This window comes from Sander lucioperca, chromosome 18, assembly GCF_008315115.2.
Source record: "Sander lucioperca isolate FBNREF2018 chromosome 18, SLUC_FBN_1.2, whole genome shotgun sequence".
NCBI classification, from domain to species: Eukaryota; Metazoa; Chordata; class Actinopteri; order Perciformes; family Percidae; genus Sander; species Sander lucioperca.
In genome coordinates this window covers 14,277,206-14,292,871 of record NC_050190.1, presented here as the reverse complement: position 1 = coordinate 14,292,871, position 15,666 = coordinate 14,277,206, and the positions used below count along the sequence as shown (strand labels likewise).

The 15,666-nt window shown below is 43.3% G+C and overlaps 1 protein-coding gene across 5 annotated transcripts in view; it reads left to right on the top strand.

Annotated features, from left to right (window-relative positions):
- Positions 1-15,666, top strand: part of LOC116035872 (signal-induced proliferation-associated 1-like protein 1) — a 42,148-nt gene that overhangs the window by 10,066 nt on the left and 16,416 nt on the right. For all 5 annotated transcript variants that reach the window (XR_004101472.2, XM_035995000.1, XM_031279228.2 and 2 more), the window contains exons 2-5: positions 11,705-13,417; positions 13,547-13,677; positions 14,852-15,040; positions 15,220-15,394. Coding sequence is in view for 4 of the 5 variants with exons in the window: in XM_035995000.1 (XP_035850893.1) it covers positions 11,932-13,417; positions 13,547-13,677; positions 14,852-15,040; positions 15,220-15,394 (1,981 nt within the window). In the remaining variant the exon portion in view is untranslated. The remainder of the gene's footprint in view (positions 1-11,704; positions 13,418-13,546; positions 13,678-14,851; positions 15,041-15,219; positions 15,395-15,666) is intronic.

Here is a 15,666-nt window from a genome sequence, read left to right as displayed (position 1 = left end):
AACAGCGCTTGTCCCTCCCCCATCACCACCACTGAGGTGCCCTTGAGCAAGGCCCTTAACCTCCAACCGCTCCAGTGGAGCTGCTCAGTGGCCAGCAGATCAGACTGTGGTTGTACTGGGCAGCTTCCAGGTATGAATGTGGAACTGTGTGAATGTGATCAGGGCGTTCCTGCAAAAGAGAGGCTGCCTCTCAGTGAACCTTCCCTGAATAAATAAAGGTTAAAAAAAAAAAAAGATAGTACTGTACATAAGATGTATGAGCAGCACTGCAGGCTTACTCTTGATATGTTTTGCTCATGAGTGCCTGTGATCAGAGAATGAAGTAATAACAGGCTTGGGAAGTGTTTGACGGGCCTCCTGGCTGAGCCCCCTTCCCCGTCTCCTGGCACGTGGAGAGGCTGAATTATAGACGGCAAATGCAAAGTATTCACTCAGCCCTCCTCCCCGCATCAACACTGTTAATTATACTACTGCTACTCCAGCATCCCTTCTATTTTAATCCTCAACTGATGGAAACTGCTTCATCCCAACACACACACTTGAGCACACATTCAGAGGAGTGTGCCAGCCCCATGCTGAGCTGGGAGTATTTGTTTTGTAACACACAGGTTCACTGCTTTTCAGATATTAGGAGGGGCATATTAACCTTTTGTTGGGCAAATAGAGAAAACGCAGTACCCCTATAAACACCTCTCCGCCCCAGCCCACACTGCCCTGTTTAACAAGGCACCCTGCGGGGAAATGCTACCATTGTATTGGGTTTAATTCAAGTGGCCTGCTTGCTCAGTTCAGCAATGCAACATTTTCTCAAACACACATACTATCTGAATTTGTACTACAATGTAACAAGTGGAAATATTCCAATATAATAGCATTATAGCAATTAACATACAGTTGTTAAAATCAAAATGTATTACTTCCAAGTCACCTTACAGCCTCTTGGTCTTATAGGAGCTGTCAGTAGAAACAGTATGTGAAGGAGACATTTTTAAGAGCTTTGGGTTAGTTTTCATATCCAAAGCTCACACTGAAACATTCCCATATAAATCACAGATCTTTTTCACCTGGAGTAAGTGGTGTGCTATTTAGCAGAGTGCCTGTGTGGGAACAGTTGTCAGTACGTTTCCTGTGCTGGGCAGGAATTGAGGTGGAATTGTCATATTACATTTCTCAAGATGTTTTTTGAAGCTCCTATGTTGGTTATCATATCTGATATTAAAGTATGTCTTGTCTTTTCAGTGAACTTCAGCAGGCAGGTTTTCCTGATGTATTGAAACTCTGGGTGGCCAAGGCCACTGCTTATTCTGTATTCAGTAACACAGTAGCAAGCCAAATTCAGATTAATGTATCACCTGAGATAAACATAAACAAAAGCTCAAAATAAGCTTCATAATAATATGTGTACCTTGGCTGCAGCTTTTTTTTTAATAAAGTAGCAAATTGATAGTATAAATAATGTGTTTGTGCAAATAATTACTTAATTACTTTATTTTACTATATCTCTTTAAATAAATATTTTTTTCTACTTAAAAACGAATTAAAAAAAATAACAAATGAAATTTGAATGGTATTATAGGCGCCGATACCGTGGGTGCTCCGGAGCTGCAGCACCCATGGAAAATACTGAGCATCCACGTGTGCCAGACTGCCAGTAGGCTACATTCATTCAAAATTAAACATTGCAGTTGTTGCTAAGTGGAGCATGTGAGCGTTGATCACGGTTACGTGTCAGTTAAACTTCTCATCTCCAATCCTATCTGTATTTGTGAGAAGTGGCGCTGTCCTGAGTTGAAAGATAGCCTACTTTACGGCTTTATTATCCAGTTAATAGTGTGTTTGTGTCGGCTGCTGTCCATTTCCTTAGGTTGCTGCTCTCTCTCTCCTCTGCCTGCTGCGTGTCCGGTGTGTGTGAGTGACAGTTACGTTACGCCCGCAATCTCTCGTGGAGCATTATAACTTTGAAAAACCACAGGTTCCAGTTAATCTTATAATGGATGTGTGTGTTGAGTTATTTAAACCTGTGGTTCTCAACCTTTTTGGGACCAGCGCCCCCCATTATCCAGGCTGAACATAGCCATACTGAGAAATACAGAGAGAGTTGTGTGGAGTTGACAGTCTTAATTAGCTTTGTAGTAACTCATTTGGCAATGGCTTGAATGTAACGGACGCTCATTAATATAAAAGTTACGCACTAAGGCTTTAAACACACAAAACCCACATTGCTGACCTATGACCCACCTGCTAATAATCAACAGGTGTTTAATTTATACCAGACTACTGTAACCGCTAAATCCCTGATCAAACACACACACACACACACACACACACACACACACACACACACACACACTACTAAACTCTAGAAGTGTAGAAGAACCAGAATATATTGAAATGTATATTATTTGTTAAAGGTCACATATTATGCTTTTCTGTGTTTTCTGTCATATCTACAATGTTATAATGTTGGATTTTCATGTTAACTTCAAATAATGAGGTAAACATATTTTAGACAAATCCCTCTTAGCTAAAACGTTCAGATTTCCAACTATTCTGAACACTCCAGTTTCAACAGTTTTTCCTACTCTTGGCTAAGTGTTAAAGTGCCCATATTATGAAAAAATCACTTTTTCTGGGATTTGGGGTGTTATGTTGTGTCCCTGGTGCTTCCACACACATACAAACTTTGAAAAAAATCCATCCATGCTGTTTAGAGTGAGATACGGTTTCTGAATGTGTCCTTCAGTCTCTGGGTGAGCTGTTCAAAATCGGCACGGCTTGTGACGTCACAAGCCGAAACGAGCAGGCTAACCGCAACCATTAGCTCGTAGTGCTAATGCTAACGCTAGCATGCTAACGCTAGCATGCTAACGCTAGCATGCTACCTCGTTCTCAATAGCAAAGCACTGCTACAACACACACAAGTTCACCATAATCTACAAAAGAACTACTTACATGTGCGCCCTCATTTAGAAGTCTCCCAGCTAATCCTGCCTTGTAACTGACTGAAGTTGTAGAAAACTAAGACTACCGAAGAAAACTACCGTGTCGGTACACGATCCGTTCTGCCTGCACGATCCGTTCTGCACATGCGCAAGATAATACTGTTTTACGTATCCATACGACCTGCACGATCTGTTCCACGCTAGCCTATGGCTAGCCTCCACCGGGAAGCTAACGTTAGTTTAGCTAACAGCTAATTCGGCTAACCGCTAGCTGACAGCTAGATTCAGTCTAAAATAACGTTAACTCAAACGTAATGGGAAAAGAAGGCTACAGCTAAATTAAGACTTCACAGTAATAACAATAAAGACAAGTATTGAGTGATTGTATTTTAAATGAGCACAAGTAAAGTAGAACTGACGTAACAGCTGTTATATATGTTAGGTGTTTGTTATATATGTCAACGTTTATTTTCAAGTTTTATTTTGAGGGTCTTTTAAAGTTATTACATGCTGTCTCAGCTAGCAGTTAGCCGAATTAGCTGTTAGCTAAACTAACGTTAGCTTGGCTGTCGACCGGAAGCGTGGAACAGATCGTGCAGTGTCGTAAATCCTCGTACAACCGCGCATGCGCGAACATTTTGCGCATGTGCAGAACGGATCGTGCAGGCAGAACGGATCGTGTACCGACAACAGCCTTTCTTTTACTGTCTATGGAGCTAGCTAGCTGACATGATCTACATCTGAGCTACTGCACATGTGCGAGTGCAATCAAAGATAGTACAGAAGAAGAAGAAAAGAGGTCTCACTCTGTAGCTAAAACAGAGACCAGCTGAAAAGAGGAGCTGCAGCAGTGAGAGAGAGCGTTGCAGTACAACAAAAATGTGGTGTTTTTTGAAAATTAAACCATGTAAACCTATTCTGGTACAACCTTAAAATACAATTATGAACCTGAAAATGAGCATAATATGGCTGCTTTAAGCAACTCTAAGCCAGCCTGCTATGATTGGTCATCTGCTCCAAGTAGGCGGGACTGGAGTGTTTTTTTTTATTTAAATTTTTTTAAGCCACTGCGGTGTTAACATTGTCCCATGTAACTACATGCAAACGGCAGTAAACAATGTCACCTTGGCTGCCAGTTTCGTTAAATTCTCCCCAATTCCGGGTCACATTACCCCTGAAACGTTTTCTGTTAGCAGTATTTGGTTTAAAAGCCTTTTTTGACTGTAGAAATTGCTGCTATATTCTATTAGTGTCAACTGCTAACTGAAGTAGCTACATGGCTAACATCTTAGCTGCCAATGTTCTCCCCAATTCCGGGTCACATTACTGCTGAAACATATCCTATTGCGTAGTGTTTAGTTCAGAAGCCTTTATCGGCAGTTACTGACGGTAGACAGTGCTGCTTCGTTCCACTACAATCTAACGTTAGCATACTGCTAACTATTGAGTAGCTACATGCTAACGCAATATAGCTGTAATCTTGGCCAATGCTGGCAGTTCATTAAAAGTGGGTACGGAAAAGTTTACAATAGAGATACGATATGGCAGACAGTGCAGATAGGGATGTCACTTTGTAGGTTATGATTTATTTCTTCATCAGCTTATAAACGATTTCAGACTGATCTCATGAAGTGGTGTATGTATGACACGCCAATTCGTATGCCATTTTTGGCGTGTTATCAAGACGCATACTCGCTTTTTAGCGTGTTTATCAATGCTGTTTGGCCTCCATTGACTTACATTACCTTGCGATTGCGTGTGAATTGACGCCGTAGCGAGTATTATGAAAGGGCGAAAATCTGCGTAGGGAGGTTGGTCGAGGTGGAGAATGGGTAAAACACTTTAACCCAGGAGATCGGGGATCGTGTCCCGCGTGTCACGTTTCCTTCGTGTCCCGCGTGTCACGTTTCCTAAACTCAACCGTCGCTTACTTCTTTTCCTAAACCCAACCCCGTTCTTCTTTTCCTAAACCCAACTGGTTATTCTTTTCCTAAACCCAACCCGCGTGTCACGTTTCCTAAACTCAACCGTCGCTTTCTCGCGATAACACACCAAGTGGCGTGTATGTTTACGTCCACTGTATACAGTGTAGACATACACGCGGATAGCTCAAAATGCGTACAGATAACATGCCACTTGGCTTAAGAAAGTGGGCTTGTATGTTTACGCAAAGTCATGATGTCATGTTGACGATTTAGAAGAACAAAGTTCATGGTTGAGAGGGCTACAAATTACAGTCTGTATCAACTGTCTTTTAGGCAACAAGAATATAATCTCTTACTGGCTTCCCACCTGCGAACACTGCCTACTGGGTTCAATTTGGGCACAACCATGCCTGAAACACTGCTGTAGAGGTAAACTTGGCCACCATGTTTAACTGCATGCTCTGTACATTTTATCGTTCATTCATAGCAAGAGAGATTAGGGAGACAGATTGAGCATTTCCTTTTGTTCTGGGCAGCCCTGATGGCTATACAGAGACCATAACTTGCATTTCAAACGTGATTTCCAAGAAAATGTAATCTTAGTTTGAGACAGGTATTGCAGAAATAGCATCTCTATGAGCTGGCAGGGGACAGGAAAGTGCTGTCTTTGATGTTTGCAGAAATGAAAAGCAGTTTGGATTGTCTTATTCAGAAATAGCTATTGTCCCATGAGTTTGTTCTTATATCAAAACGTCTAGTTTGGGTTCTTGTAGTTCCTTGGTGTTTTATTTGAGTTTTGCTTTGTCAGTCATGTGTGTGTGAGAGTCTTTGTCTCTGCGTGTACCTGTCCATGTGCATCAGGAACTCACTGTCTCTCTAATGGAGTCCTAGGGTTTGAGGCAGGCAGAGAGGGCAGGGTGAGGGAAAGTGCAGCCTAGAGCGGACTTCCACTTTTTTTAAATCTCAGCTCCCAACTGCTGCAGCCGCCTCATTAGAATTTTTTACATTCCTCTTCAGGCAGCAGCACACTGCTTCCTCCCTATTGCTCTTTATAATGCACAGCTTTTAAAAGCTGACAAGCTTAAATCTGAACCTCCTCAATAAAGACAAGTCATCTATAAAACCAAATATGAGGAACTAAACTAGGGCTGCAACTAACGATTATTTTCATAGTCTATTAATCTGTTGATTATTTTCTCGATTAATCGATTAGTTGTTTATCTAGGTCTATAAAATGTCAGAAAATGGTGAAAAATGTGGATCAGTGTTTCCCAAATGCCCAAGATGACGTCCTCAAATGTCTTGTCAAAGATATTCAGTTTACTGTCACAGAGGAGAGAAGAAACTAGAAAATATTCACATTTAACAAGCTGGAATCAAATAATTTTTACTTTTGTCTTAAAAAAATTACTCAAACCGACTAATCGATTATCAAAATAGTTGGCGATTAATTTAAAAGTTGACAACTAATCGATTAATCGTTGCAGCTCTAAACTAAACCAACTGTGGCTCAGTCTCTGGATATCCATGTATTTAAAGACCACATAGTTTCTGTTGATGTACATACTTTAAAATCAATTGAATACAAGCCTGACTTTTTTTGTTTTTTTCTGGGCAGCTAATAGATTAGATAAGATGTATTGTTCCTTCTTTACTCCGTACAAGCAGACCAGCTGTTAGCCGTGCAATTAGCTTTTTTTTTCTTCTTTTTTTTTATAGATATATGGCCCTTTAGGAGTTGGACAAAGGCTTTCATTGTCAAATTCCTGGCCCACTCAGATAATGACATTGGAAATCGGACTGAGTTTACCATTTCTAACTATAAACTATGTCAAGTGTTTCAAGTGTCTGCTGTCTCTCCCACGTAAAATGTGATACCCTGGTGGAGTACTTTCTGAAGAAGAGAGGAAGGATCGAGGACACCCTGCTGGAGATAATGGCAATGAATATATCCTGGCACTCCTCCAGAGCTGTCTTCTTGTGCAAGGCTGTGAGTGAAATTCACTTTGCCAGTGGTTAGCTATGCCCATTACTCACTGAACTGTGCTGCAGTGATAGCGAGGGGCCCAGATATGGGGCAGAGCAGCAGCACATCACAAAACAATGGTGATGATGAATGTCGATACACTGCCACCGGTTTTTGAAGTGCTCCAACTACACGCAGTGTTTGCATTGCATGTGTGGTCGGTTGAACAATTCGTCGGTTCAGTTGTTCAATTTTATTGTGGCTTTCCACTTCATCCTTAGCTGGTATCTCATAAATCAAGCTCTCAGTATAACTTGGCTGCAAAGATAGAAGACTGTAGTTGTAAAGTGATGGCAGACTTAAAAGTGTTTTATAACTGACTATCACTGTGACAGTCAGTGTTGCACTTCTCTCTAAGAATTTGCCCAAACATGCCCTACTTCTCTTCCCCCCCCTCACACAGATGTTCATCACTTCCTCCACTGAAATTGGTGGAATTCCAGGATCTCGTATCGTTTGTCTGCCAGCGGGGTGTCAGGTTCTCGGGTTTGCTCAATCAGATGGGCAGGTTTGTGCTTGGTTTTCAGCCAGATGTAGATACATGGGGGAGCAGACAGAAAAATAGTTTAAAAAACCTTGTGCATCTGTTGTGCCTATAGGCTGCTGTGGTTAGGCTACACTGGATGTGTAGACACCTCAGTTAACCCCTCACTCCTCAAAACTCCCTCCTTGACAGGAAATTATGTTGTGTAGGAGTCAGTGGATATAGTATTATTACGGCAGATTTTTAGAAGAAGTTTAAATTCTATGTGTGACTGGTGCACAACCTTGTGGGAAAGCTTGCTCACTGTGGAAGAGTTTAACTGCAGTCTGGCTCCAGTCTGTAGCTTTCTTCATGTTTTTCCCCATAGTGCTTCTCCAAATCTCAGTCATCTGTCAGTTAGAATGTGTTGAGTCATACTCACATACTGTAACACAACACAGAAAACTTTCTGCTTTTTGTTGTAAGCCTTCTTGCTATTTTCTTGGCCAGGTGAGCCCTTCCTCTGCCTACCTGTCCATCACGAATGTATCCTTCTTTGATGCTTCCCTTGTTTCCAAATTCTAGTTCAGTGTTTGCTTCATCTCTATTTCTCCAGTTTCCCTTGCATCTCATTCATTTGGTTTTCCTGGCAGGCCTCATATACACAGCCACAGTGAGGTTCCCGTGCCAGGCAATTTTCAAAGACTTCACTATGTTGGAATGGGGCCCCAGTCTTGCCCAGGACAGAGGGACCTTTGTGCCTGCTGCCCAACAGCCCAGTCAGCTCTTAGAGCAAGGGAAGATTAGGGGACAGGGTGAACCAATGGGCTAAATGGTAGGGTGCCTGTTTGAAAGCCAATGGTGTCAGCCAAACAGCCCCTTAGCCCCATTCAAGCACGCAGTAATTACAAGCTTGTAGGGCAATCCTTTGGCTTCTTTGTCTCGGCTTTGGAAACACTTGCCCAGTCCACCGGGAACTTCATTCCCTCTCTGTTTGGAGACCAAGGACGAAGAGTCTTTCAACTCCAGCATGCTGTCCTTTCTCTCGGGGACACCAGCTAGCCAAGCCAGCTCAGTAACAGGGATCCCCCTCCAGGAGACTTTGAGAGTGTCTAGCACCCCACGCTGTGTCTTGATGATGACTCAAGTCTTTGCTTTAGTTGCTCTGATTTTTGTGAGTCAGATTTGAAAGACTCAGACCCTAGGTTTATATTTGTGATTCATCACAGGACAGTTCTGCTGACAGACTGCTGTCTGTCACCCACCTTTAATTCCATGTATGTGTGTGTGGAAGGCCCATTATCTGAATCACCTGTAACACATACAGGTTGAGTCTTTATAGGGCCATGTTATTCAGATCAGAGCACAGCCCTCTGTGTCTAGACTCGTCACTACAACCGTAACAACAAATTGTAGCACCTCAAAGGTGTACCGTGACATCACCAGCCCTTAGTCTGCATCTGTACAACCACTTTGCTCATCTCTCGACGAGCCTGACGGACCAGCTGGGAGGTCAGAGCCCCAATTACAGGAAGTTAACCTCATTTAGTCAACAGGCTCAAGCTGTTTGGACATGTCCGAGAGAGTTGTGAAAAAAACATCTTTTTATTTCTGCACAGGGTGGATAATGCATTGGAAGGAGACTGCATTATTTTGTGGGGTTTCTGACCGTCTCTCGTTCTTTTAGCCTGTCTGTCAGTCACACAAACACAAGGCCCACTTCTTCCGTCTCTGTGCCACACTCCTTCCTTTTTATCTGACAAGCACATGAAGCCAATCATCTGTCTGCATGTCCATTAGCAAGGAGATTAGCTGCCTGTTTTCTGGGACGTCTGTGTGTGCACACGCGCCTGTTTCATGTGTGTTGCTTCTCTTCTTCTGTCTGTCCCTGTGGATGCTCTGCAGCATGAGGGAATACGGCCCAACACTCTGGGACTGGACCTGCAGTTTAGCTTACATTCCCCGTCTATTTTCAGTCTTATTCATGTCAAAGAAAGTAGTTAGTAGGACATGAATGAGTTTTTTTTTTTTTTTTATTCATTAATGAGGTTTTATTAATCTGCTGTAGACACTTACTCTACTCCCATGCCCCAAAGAATTGGTGCCCATTCATTAGGGGAGTGTATAGTTGGGAATGTTCATTATGTGACAGATGAAAGATAACAGCGCAAACATTTTTCTTTCATCTAATTTGAATTTCTTCTGGCTGAAGATATCATATAATGTAACCATGAAGCTGTTACATCCTGGGTTTGAATTTGAAAATTGCCCTGTCCATTTCATTTGATGATGATTTGATCTTTGCTTTGATCGGCTTATTATCAGACTGTTAGGCTCCATGTGAAACCCTTGAATTGAATGAATTGCTTGCTTAAGGACCCTGTTCATTACTGCCTTATGTTTGTGATTCAAAAAAGTTGACGTGTAGAAGCATTATTTTACTGACAGTTCAACACACTGTCGGACTAGAACAGGAATTATGCCTGTCTTTTATGCTGCATGAGTTTGCTTGATATTGATCCAACAGAAAGAGTCTCTGCTGCATAATATTCACAGGTTTAGAGTTTTTTTGTCAGAAAACACAATTCTGTTTTGAAGAAACTGGCACTCTGAAAACTGAATCATCTCCACAGCCTTGAGATTTTACACTTGCACTTTTTTTCCTGACTTGTAAATTAATGTTTATACTGTATTATCAATATCAAACAAACTTTTGACCCATCAAGTATGTGTCTTACTTAGAATAAAGTTGGCCCTCATGTTAGGATGCAGTGGTGCAAGGTGGTGGTGCTGTAGGCCTGTCACAGTGCACTGGTTGCTAGTGGGTAATGTGATCACAGCCACAGCCAGACAGGGCTGACTGAGAGTGGAGCCTTAATCTCTCCCAGTGTCTCATCTGCCAAATTGGCCCGATTTGTCAGGCAGAGGATCATCACCCACCTCTCACATGACTTTGAAAGGGCCCCTTTTGCTTTTTGATGTGCAGCTTGGGATATTTGATTGAGAAAACTGCAATACTGCATTACAATTAGCTAATGTTGGCTACTAAAGGGGCACGCAAAGAGACCTCACAAGTCACAAGCCATGAATTAGTGGATGAGGGATGAGATGATATTTCTCTCACTTGTATGCAGTGTTGGGCACAGTAACTCCTTTAGTTTTGACAGTAACTAGTACTCTAACACATTATTTTTTTTAAATAGAGTAATACATTTACCGTTACTGAAAGGCTTGTTACTTTGTTATTATCTCTGTCATCTGCCACGCGTAAGCCAGAGGGGATCATGCGTTCAGTCGGTTTAATTTGGCGTTTTCATGTTTCCCCTCGATGCTTATTCTGAAAATTGTTTAAAAAGTAGGCACCCTTATCTGAAATTGAACATATCAGTGACTTTTTTTCATTGGCTTTTAAAAAGCCAACAGAAGAACAAAAAACATCCACATTCTGTTCTGCAGACGGTTTGTAAATTCTGTATCTCTCTTACTTTCTACAGAGGATTCTTGCATATATGTAAAAATGTAAAAAAGACATTTTCATAGGAAAGGTTGCATGAAAATATGCCCTGTTGTACGAAGGCGGATACTAGAGTTCTTTTACTAGATGCCCTAAAACCACGCTGTTATTAAGTAGTGAAAAAAATTAGATATTTGCCTGCTTAACTCAAGATTTGATTTGAAAGTGACAATTTAATTACCATTGTGCTTTCTCCCATCCTGTCGAGGTGATATACAGCATTGATCACAGCCAATCAGGTGTAAAGTCATCTGGTTTTCCAATACTAAGGATCTTATCTCAACAACTTATTAATTTAAGACCTGCTTCCCAAATTGGTTTCTTTTACTTTCAGTCATAGATATGTGAGAGAAAGTGGTGTGAGCCAGGAAACAGATGTTTGTGAAAGGGCTGCACGATATGACCTCAAATCAAAATCACGTTTAATTGCACATTTTACCTCAATAACGATAAATGAACGATAATTAATCACGTTGTTCTAAATCATCTTTTCTGAAGCCAAAATGTTTCCAGACGACGAACACGTTTTTTTGGGCACAAGTTGCTCAGTTGACTCGACTCAGACTCGGTGTTTGACTTATCCTCCATTATGCTTTCCATGAGGCTGACTGGTCCGGGCGAAGTCACGTGACTACACACGCGGTAGAATGTTTTTAAGGAGCAAGTAGGCTTATCAACAGGAATAAATTATCGAAATTATTGTCATGGGAAAAATACGTTAATAACAGCTTCAGAATTTTGATGTCGATACTTTTCGATTAATCGTCCAGCCCTACTTTGTGATTATCTTTTCTCCGGACCCTTACTAGATGTACTTTTTTCTTTTCTTTTCAGGATACGTTGTTTGGAGTAAGATTAATACCAAGTGGCCGTGGCAACACAGTTGAGGAAGCAGTATGCAGGCTTGAATGCCGAAGAGGTGGGCTTGCCCCTTCACTTTTTCTGCCTCTTCACTTGTTGATCCAGACAATCAACCTGCTCATGAAGTCAGGGAGCAGCATCACATCCCAAAGGCAGCCATGTCTCCCTACTAAGTGCCTTTAGCCTTTTGCACTGGTGTCATGACCAGCCTGAAGCAACCACCCATGGAGCGCACCGTTGGGGGTTCCATCCCTGCCACTGATGAGTTTTACACCCGCCACCTCCGTATGGTCAATGGAGGGGCTGTGCCAACCCGCACAGACAATGTCCATGCCACTGTGAGTACAGGAGTGCCTAAAATGGGTGTCCGGGCTCGGGTGGCTGACTGGCCCCCAAGGAAAGACATTGCAGGGGTTATGTGGCACTCAGCTACAGAGCCTGAGAACTCTGGTGTACCCTCTGCTGGAAAAAGTCACATTAAGTTAGGCTCTGTAATGAGCCCTCAAGACTCATCAATGCTGCGTAACATTCATAATACTTTGAAGAATCGAACCCAGGCCCAGGCCAACAACTACAGCCCTGATACTCGATACCTAGCCCCAGGTGACTATAGAGGCCCTGCACATAGAAACCCACGACAAAGACGCATCCGTCAGCGGAGCAACAGTGACATGACTATCAGTGAGATGGAAGGGAGTGGAGACAGTGGAGAGGACTGGGGTCCAGCATTGGGAGCCAAATGGTCCCCTCTTCATCGCGAATACGGTAGCACCTCCTCAATAGATCAGCATGGAGCATCTGGAGAGAGCTTCTTTGAAATGCTTAGGGGCTATCAAGGGGACAAAGTTGACCAGCGTAGCCCTGCTCCAGAGAAACTGGAGGACATGCTGAATGTTGGGCCCAAGCAGGCCAGCATTGATCTTCAGGAGGATGTCGTAGACAGCCAGCCTCCTAAAGCCAGAGATAAGCTCCCAAAGAGACGAACTAAATCTGAGACAGGGGGCGAGTCTATATTCCGCAAACTTCGGAACGTGCGGGGTGAGTCGGACTCCCCCAGAACGGGGTCTGACGTAGAGGACAGCCGGACAGAGGACATGGGCCCTCCTTTCAAGCCCTGGGTGTGTCAGAAAGGCTTTGCCCACTATGATGTTCAAAGCATGCTGTTTGACCTCAACGAAGTTACTCAGTTGCGGCAGATTGCAGGAAAGAGGAAAAACACCACCACAGGGGCATCTGCTGCTGCTGTAGCCTCGGCTACCTCCACCCTCTCGTCCACACACAGCCTGCCTTACAGCTCCCCGAGTGGCAGCCAGGAAGAGCTCAGTTCTAGGGACAGTCCTGGTCTGGAGGCAGGGGATGAACAGAGCAATGAAATGCTGCTAAGTTGCCCCTGCTTCCGTAACGAGATAGGTGCTGATGGCAATGGGAGGCGCAGATTGGGAGTAGGTGGGGCAGGGTATCATGGGCTTGTGGGTGGTGGAGCAGGTAATAGTGGCTCAGGAACCCTGAGTGGGGAAGGAAACGTGTACGAAACATCTGTGAGCACGCACTGCACAAATGCTGGGGTAGCAGTGCTTGAGGGACCAAAGGAAGGCCCCAGCACACTCAGCGGAAAAGGCAAACAATACATTGTGGAGCATGTGGACCTGGGAGCCTACTACTATAGGAAGTTCTTCTACCTAAGGGGTAAGATTAATTTATTTGCTTTCATTATGTACTCATTAGCATATGAATGTGTGTTGTTTAAAGCAGTAAAGTATGATATTCCCCAACAGAATTTTTTATCGTTTCTCTGCTGCTTCCTCCACACCTCAGAGCACTGGAACTATTTTGGGATGGACGAGTCGCTGGGTCCAGTGGCAGTGAGCCTGCGCAGGGAGAAGCTGGAGGAGGACAAGGAGCACGGCCAGCAGTATAACTACCGTCTCATCTTCAGAACCAGCGAGGTCAGCCATAGCCTCCTCTTCCTACACCCCAACCTCAACCTCAACCTCAGCACCACATCGCATCAATCCTTCCTGCTGTGGAGTCAATCTGCACACAGCATTTAACGATACAGCCCATTAATATTTTTGCACTCACAGATTTGGGAAAGTTAAGGAAACTGTTTTGGTTGACTGTGGGAAAATAATTTTGTTTGTTGCTTGCTTGGATCTTATATCCATTTTATAGTACACCTTCTATACTTGTGTGTAGTTAAAATACTAATATGCCTGCTACACAATACATACCATACATACTCAAGACCAGCTTGGGGTTACCAGTCTCAGTCCTTGTTTCTTATTATGCAACCAGCGCTGGGGCTATTTAGCTGTCTCCCAATATCAGCAATGTGTGAAGAAACTTGAGAAAGTGCACTCATCTTCCAGCCTCCAAGGCCTGTCAGTGCCCAGCAACCTCTAACCACTGTATGGAGAGTGTTTCAGTAAAAATAGATTGTCATATTTAGTTGCAAAGTTGGCTGCCAGTGTTCTGTGTTTGGTTTGGGGATTTTGGTTTTTACATTTTGGGTTATGGGATTCATTATATGGACTTACATTCCCAGACAGAGGCTAAAGGCACCTGCCTGGGGCTGTTTGTTGTGGACCGGAGTAGGACAGGTGCATGTGATTAAACCCACACACATTAGACTGAAGTACCACAGGACCCCCGCCCCCTATCCTACCTTCCAAACATGGGGAACACTGGTCCATTGTAAACACAGGCCCTGCACAGCCTCAAACTCGTAGGAGAGAAAGTCTCGGTCCGTTCCAGCTGTTTATGATAGCCGAGTGATTGAGTTCACTCCCAGAGCCCAGCACAATGCAGACTTTGTGTACACAGAATGCTTAGGCAAGCCCCCCCACCTCTTCCACTTTCTATTTACGCAACGCCTATGAGTCATAATTGTCTTGTTGTTTTATGTCACCTTCTTTAAGGGTACAGTAAGGGGATGGTATTACTTGACTGCAGCAACTTGTTTCTTTTTTTTCTTGATCTTTGAGCAGGCATGTTTTGCTATCAGTATGTTCCATCTCCAAGAGAGAGACAGTTCAAAACACACTCAGATTCCTGAGATGCATTCTTTCTCTTCTCAAACTCCTCTCTGTAATCTCTCTTTCTCTGTCTCCCTCCATACAGCTGACCACTCTTCGAGGTTCTATTCTGGAGGATGCAGTGCCTTCCACCTCTAAGCATGGCACCACCCGGGGGCTGCCTATCAAGGAGGTACTGGAGTACCTTCTCCCTGAGCTGGATATGTCCTGCCTCAGACTGGCCCTCAACACACCCAAAGTCACTGAGCAGCTGATGAAACTGGATGAACAAGGGGTAGGAGGATAAAGCATGAGCAAGTGTTATTATACAGAATCAGAATTTTTTTTTGGCTATGTATAAATGCTCCCCAGATTTTGTACAGAACATGAATTTGTGTTTTGTGAGTTCCTATATTGTACTCTGTCATGACATGAACTGTTAAAGAAAGATTGTGCTTCTTTGCTGTCCCCTAGCTGAGTTTTCAGGTGAAGGTGGGGGTGATGTACTGCCGAGCAGGCCAGAGCACCGAGGAGGAGATGTACAACAACGAGATAGCCGGTCCTGCCCTGGAAGAGTTCCTCCAACTGTTGGGGGAGAAGGTTTGCCTCAAGGGCTTCACCAAGTACAGAGCCCAGCTGGACACCAAAAGTAACCACTTCCAACACACCTCTAGATTAAACACATACACACATGGAGCTTGTGCTTTTATTCATTAGTGACCTGTGTTGTGGTGCATCTTTAAAGTCACCAATTGTTGTAGATAAACTGTGTCTTTTGCTGCCTAGCCCATGACCTCTACTTTTTATTACTAGCAGTCCTGCTTTAAGTTAGTTTCACTTTAGTTTCATATTGCACCATACTTTATAGTGCTTGTACCTTGCTCCTTAATCTTGCTTTTGGTCAACTATTTCCTTTCACTG